At 37.1% G+C, this 6,563-nt stretch overlaps 2 protein-coding genes across 2 annotated transcripts; both read right to left on the bottom strand.

Moving 5' to 3' along the window:
• Positions 1 to 895, bottom strand: LOC107615682 (the record flags this gene model as incomplete). Its single annotated transcript, XM_021106804.1, is given in 1 exon segment — positions 1 to 895. A coding segment is annotated over 1 exon segment (648 nt), but the record flags the coding sequence as incomplete, so codon positions are not given.
• Positions 1,890 to 5,112, bottom strand: LOC107642348 (the record flags this gene model as incomplete). The annotated part of the gene is given in 6 exon segments (XM_016345677.2): positions 1,890 to 2,238; positions 2,690 to 2,749; positions 3,215 to 3,326; positions 3,500 to 4,174; positions 4,366 to 4,480; positions 4,847 to 5,112. Coding segments are annotated over 5 exon segments (1,011 nt in total). The 3' UTR covers positions 1,890 to 2,238; positions 2,690 to 2,723.

Genomic DNA, 6,563 nt, shown 5'->3' with positions numbered 1-6,563 from the left:
AAGCTCAAATCGGGTGCCAGAGAAGGCATCGATCGCGGCCTGTTGCTCGAGCGAGTGGATCTCGACGGCTGACCAGGTGTCGGCTCCGCGGATCTTGTTCTCAGTGTCAACGGCAGAGTGGACCATCTTGGCAATAGATTCGCCGTGCAGGGTGGCGAGCATGGCGGCGAGGCGGATGTTGCTGACGCCGCGGAGGACGATATCCAGAGCCATGTAGATCTCAGCGTACTTGCGGCTGAGCTTCTCCGGCGTGACGTCGACGCCACGACAGGCGGTGACGACGACGCTGACGGCCTGGTTGACGATGTGAATGCACTCGAAGACGTTAACGGAGTTATCATGGTCGGCGACGGTTATTCCAAGGACGTAAATTCCGTTGACCAGGCGATACACGATTCGGTAGCGACTCTCGACGCCGACGATGACCTGGCCACTGGACGCGGCGAGGGGGTCATCGCCGATGGACTCTGCTGCGTAGGCGTCATCGGGGACGGCATTGGGGTTCTTTGCGCTGGCGGCGAAAGCGTGGCGTGTGTGACGGAAGGCGGAGAGTGCACCGAGGGCGCGTGAGGGTGGGAACCACTCGCGCGTCTGGAGGAGGATGTCAGATCCGTTTGCCGGTTGTAGAGAGAGCGCCAAGCAAGACATCGGCCGTTATAACGGATTTGGATCTGTTAGGGTTGGGTTTAGAGATCCAGGTTTTGGCAATTGCAGAAATGGGAACTTGTGTAGTATTCGATTAGCATTACTCTAGCTTAATTGGATTGTAGAGTCGATAGGGTTCTGATCGAGGTTGAAGGAACGTTTGGCATTCTTGATTTGAGAATTGTCGCTTGGAAGTTGAAGAGGTGAAGAACTGCGTTTCAGAACAGCTGAGACTCGCTTCGGAAATCTACAGCATTTCTTCTTCTTTTTGCTCAACTTATTGGGCCGAATAGTCCATAGACAGGCCCATATCTTGTTTGTAGTGAACAGCACCATTCCATTTGTAGCTGCTATTATTATTTGAGGAATGGTAGGAGCCAACAACTTTTGTGATTTGTAGCCATCAAATAGCCATCAATTATGGTTTTAATGGTGTAAGATTGATGTGAGATTTCATCCAATGGCTCATTTTTCTTTGCTAGTTATATACTGTATTATGCAATTTGCTATTCTAATGATAGTTATACCGTGTTTAGATAACATCTAATCATCACCGAGAGTCTAATTATTTTGCTTTGCTGTATATCATATTGTAGTTTCGTCGATTTATAAGTTAGGGATAAAGTTCAGCCATAGTCTCGAGTATAATTATGAATGAATTATCAGTTCTTCCTACAACGATGCTTAATTTGTCCTTTTTGGAATGAATTTTGATGTTTCATTTGTTCTTCAACAAAACATATTTCATGATCTCAAACCTTGATTGTTATCAACACCAGTGAGCTAAACACTTTTATATTCATAAATTAACATTGTTACAAATTACAAGCCCCTCAAATCCTTTTCATTTATTTATTTATTTATTTTTTTTGGTTTCCCACGGTATCCCCCAACCCGACAGGTCAAGGACTAATCCGTCGCGGTACTGAGCTCCATTTAAGGGTTTGCCGCTGGCCAATGAGTTACTGCATGCACAAGGCGGAATTCGAACCCCCACACTTGCTTAAGCGGACTAGTGAGCTAACCACTAGACCAACCCAACTTGGTTATCCTTTTCATTTATTAGATTGCGTACAAACAGCTAAGCAACTTGGGCATATATTAAACATGTACCAAAGTAGACGTAACATTATAAATGTTTAGTATCTGTATCTCTATGCTGCTACCAATGATAAATTTTCATAGACTTCTCGTGATAGCTAGAGTCAAATTAAATAAATATAAGTTGCACCCGAAAGTAAGTATAAGTGGGAGGGAGAAACAGTGTGGAACTTGCATTAAATATAAGATGAATGTATATACATTTGATACGATATGATTTAGTAGGAACTCCTCTAATCCATGTAGCATGGAGTTTTGTTATCCTTATCCTATGAGTATCCACACATTGGTTGGTTTAATCTCAACTCAACAACCACAAAACAGGAGAAGACTACACTGACTCTGCTGCCCCATTGAACAGACTTGGCTAATTGGCTTATTGAATCCCACATATTCTCTGTATTACTATTTTGTCTCGGGACAATTATCTTATCAAACTGGGCCGACAGACAATAGTGACCCTCCTTATGATTCATGAGGACGAGTAAAGCCCTGCAACAAATGCCAAAAACAATCCATTCATGTAATGAAACTCCCCAATTACAAAGCATAACAAGAAAAAAGAATAATCAAATAATATCGTTTTAATTTCCATGCATTATCACTGCGCTGCATTATCAGCTGATTATAACATTTCAATTTTGTAAAAATCAGAAGTAAGAATTTTCTTTGAAATGAAGCATAGATGCTATGTTTGGGCGGAAAGAAACATGAAAGCTGTCTGCACGTGTTACTTGTGGAAAAATTCACATGTGAATTAAATATCTTGCTAAATGACAATGAACCATCTGATGAAGCAGGAAATGGCAGCATTCATTGTCTCCAGCCAAGTTTATGTTAAGTATGTACTATGTACTAACTCACAACAAACTCATGTTTGTCTACTTGAAATATTTCAGATGTTATATATAACTGAAACACAAGTTCAAGATTGTAAAATTACCTCTTGAACTGGTTGCTTGAAGCAGCTGTTTAACTCAACTTGAATAAAGCACAAAGGGAACTGCAGTGTAGGAAAAGAAAATACCATTGATTAGCAGCATGGTTTAATATAGAAACTAAGATAGCAAAATCTTTAGCATAGAGGTCTAACACAGGCAAAAAGACTAAAATGATTAATCTTGTGCCAGAAAAAAGATAGGAGTACAGAAAGTGTGAATATCTTGTGAAAAACTCAACCAGCTATTTAATACCTTATGTTGCTACTATATATAACAATATATTTGTGTTAAATGTGTTCACTATTGATCATCATAATCAAGATTCTACAAATAAAAAGTTTCATGATCTTCTAAAAAAGGTTTATTACTCAACCATAACTCATCACCCGTTTACAGAAAAAATATGGACTCCTAATTTAATACAACATTTTTAACAAGGATATGTGAATAAAGCTAATAGAAGAAAAAAGTAGAGACAAATGTCATGCAGATGAAAGTTTTTAGGACCTGGACGTTGAAAAGCTTACCAATGAGAAAAATGGTCAACAATAGAGCAAGTTTAACTTGAACAGAACAACCTTGTCGAAGTTGCAGGGGACTTTGAAATTGTCTGTGACTCAAACCAATACGCCCAAAAAGCTGCAGGGTAAACAAAAAACTCATTAGCATCTACGAGGAAATCATAAATATCAATTTGTGAACATGTTTCAAAATTGAAGAGCATAAACACAGCATCATAGACATTGAGTGATTGAATAAAATTCAAATTTTATTTTACATGCATCTATTTCTTAGAACATTATTCATCTAACCTGATTGAACCTAAGACCTGTCCGCATGGCCTGAGGTTCTTCACATTTTTGTTTCCAGAAGAGAGATCTGAATCCTCTCCCTTTCGGAGCTGCATCGACGGTCCATGCAGGTTTAGTTCTCTGTACATCTTCATTGGCAATTACAATTTTCAAAGCACCATATCCTGGTGAACTCCATGTCTTCCTTGTACTACTTGTTCTATCTGTCTGAGAAACTATGTCATCACTATCTCTAGAAACAGCATCTGTTTTTATTTCTATTGCATAATCTGCATCTCTCTTAACAGCAATAACATCCTTCGAAGCCTTTTCACTATCAATGATATCCCACTTGAAGGCAGCAGCATTTGCATTTAGATTCTTATCTTCAATGTTGCCTTGTCTCTCCAAAAATGAGCTTTTCGAGGAAGATGTACCCTGTAGGCATTCATCCTTATTGTTTTGTATGGTCTGAGAAGTTCCGGATAGAAATGCAGCCAAATCATCTCTCTCTTCTTCATCAAGGTTTACCCACCGAAGCGGTTGCTTACCTTCCTCAGAGTAAGATTCCCTCAGCGCTGTTTCAACCTGTGAAATTTGGCTTTCAATGGCATAAATAAACTGCCTATGCCTGGTGGTTGTAGTGTCGTCACCATGTCGGTAGCTTAGCTGGACAGCTTTCTCAAATTCTTCCAACTATCTCGGCATGTTCAACAAAAGGAAAATTAGGAAGAAAGATTCCAGAAAATAAAGGAAGAGAGTTGAAAAATAGAGAATCTATAATAAGATAATTAAATACTTTTTAGTGCAAACATATATATTCAAGTAGGTTAGGGATGAAGAGGAACTCAAAATTAATGATAATAAACAAAAGATTATTGACAAACCTGCCATTTTGCAGTACCCAAAGTAGTTTGCAGCTCTCTACTCAGTTCATAAAATTCCTCAGGTGTTGATCTTTCTCTCTTCTCTCTTAACCATGCCCTATATGTAGATTCCATTCTGCAAAGGAGTAGAGAAAAATGAAATTCACGAATAACAGAAATTACATACTCCGATATACTTCTAAAAGGAGTTTCCAACAAAGAACATAGCATGCTGATGCTGGGGGAAAACTAATTAGAATATGTGAATCTATGGCATGTTGCTATGCACATCATTTTAAATGCACAATTACTCAAGCTAGATACTGGTATATGATTAACAATATAAGAAACCAGCTCCATGGACGTTATTTAACATAAAATTCAACGAGTCTCGTGATTGAATCAATCAGAAACAACAAAAACACCATCACACGCAACAAAATAAATATTAAAAAAAGGATTTTTTTTTTTTTTTAAATGGAATCGGAGGTTAGGAACGTACATATCAGCTGATTCCTGCACCTCTTCAGCTGCAGAGAAGAAGGCGTCCTTTCGCCATAGATCGAAACTATTAGCTACCAACATCTTCAGAAACAACACAACACAAAACCCTCCACGAAAACCAAATCAATCCACCCTCAGAAGGAAGAAAACGAAGCTTAAATCCTTCCAAGCGCAAAGGAAAGCTATATCCGGTGAAAATAAACAACACAAGCAGTTAGGTAGGTAGATTCGCTCGTAGATTAGGTTCCTTCTCTCTCTCTCTCTCTTCGAAGTTATGGCGAAGCAAAGCGAAGAAAGAAGAGAGAGAAAGAAACCTTCACAGAGGGAAAAGAGAGAGAAAGACGTTTAAGCGACCCCTGTCTCCTTTTTATTCCGGGCACTGTCTATGCATAACCGGTTGGGTGTCATCACCTGTGGAAGCCTCCACAGTAAGCCGCCTCGATCTATCTGCCACGTGTAAGATCCGATCAAAACCAATAATATTATTTGACGTGTCAAGTTCTTATTGGGTAGCGGCTTCAGGGAGTTTTTGGGGAAGGTTGGAGGGACTAGGAAAGCAATTTCTTTTTTTTTTTTCTTTTTTTTTTCTCTCTTTCGGTTCTAAATGTGGTTAAAAAATTTTGATATGGAAGTAAAATAAGTGATATATTTTAACATTGTAATTTCTGATATTTTTTAAAATTGTAGGAGTACACAAATCGGACTGTGTTTAAAAAAATTAAAAAAATTCAGAGTATACAAATCCGACCATTCGATTTGTGTTTAAAAAATTTAAAAAACAGTCATCACAGTCTGATAAAACACCCTATATTCCCATAACTATGTCATATACCATTACTTACTCCATATCAAAATTAAAAAAATGCCCAAACTTTAATTTAGTAATTTACTCTTATATTATATAGTTTGGTGCAACCACATAATAGATAATACTTATGAATTTTATTTATTTTCTTACCGCACAACATTCTATATGAATATTTTCAGTTTCATTGGTAGTTTTGACTTGTGATTTAGCTGGCTATAGTAATGCCATTATGATAAAGGCAATGTTTCCTTCTTTTTTAGGTGGCTTCGTACACAAAATAGACTATAAATATTAATATAATTTATATATTGCTTGCGTTTGAGTCATATATTAACTAATTTCTAAATTAAAAATAATATCCCCTAATATTCTCCTAAAAGATATGTTTAAGAAGAATACGGCCATTTGCACCTAAAATGCATCCTAGTCACACTTCACTTACCAACCTCTTTTTCCCTCGAATGTTGGGTGGCCTGAAACGAGAATATGCTTTATTTCATTCTTCTTTATTACTTATCTGATCAGCTTCTATAATTTAAACTTACTTGTTATGAATTCATGAGGTTGAAGGGTTGAATGAACTTATTAGTCTTTTATTCATATTTTAGCATGATTAGGTTTAAACTTTAAATGCAATACTACTGAATTGCTATACAAAGAATATTACACAAATTTTATTATTTTTGCGCCAATCATTTTAATCTGTTAGATACACGAAATATGTCACCATCACAACCGGAAATTTTATTTTATTTGGACACAAAGGAAAAAATAACAAAAAGGTATATATATCGGATCAAAAATTTTTAAAGTGAAATTGGTAAAATAAAAAAATATTTTTAAATTAAGATAATGAGACACATATTTTATAAAATTTATAAAATTAATAGTGATTAATTTTTTATTT

Source organism: Arachis ipaensis, chromosome B01 (genome assembly GCF_000816755.2).
Source record: "Arachis ipaensis cultivar K30076 chromosome B01, Araip1.1, whole genome shotgun sequence".
In the NCBI taxonomy this organism is placed as follows: Eukaryota; Viridiplantae; Streptophyta; class Magnoliopsida; order Fabales; family Fabaceae; genus Arachis; species Arachis ipaensis.
This window is presented reverse-complemented; position numbering and strand designations above follow the sequence as displayed.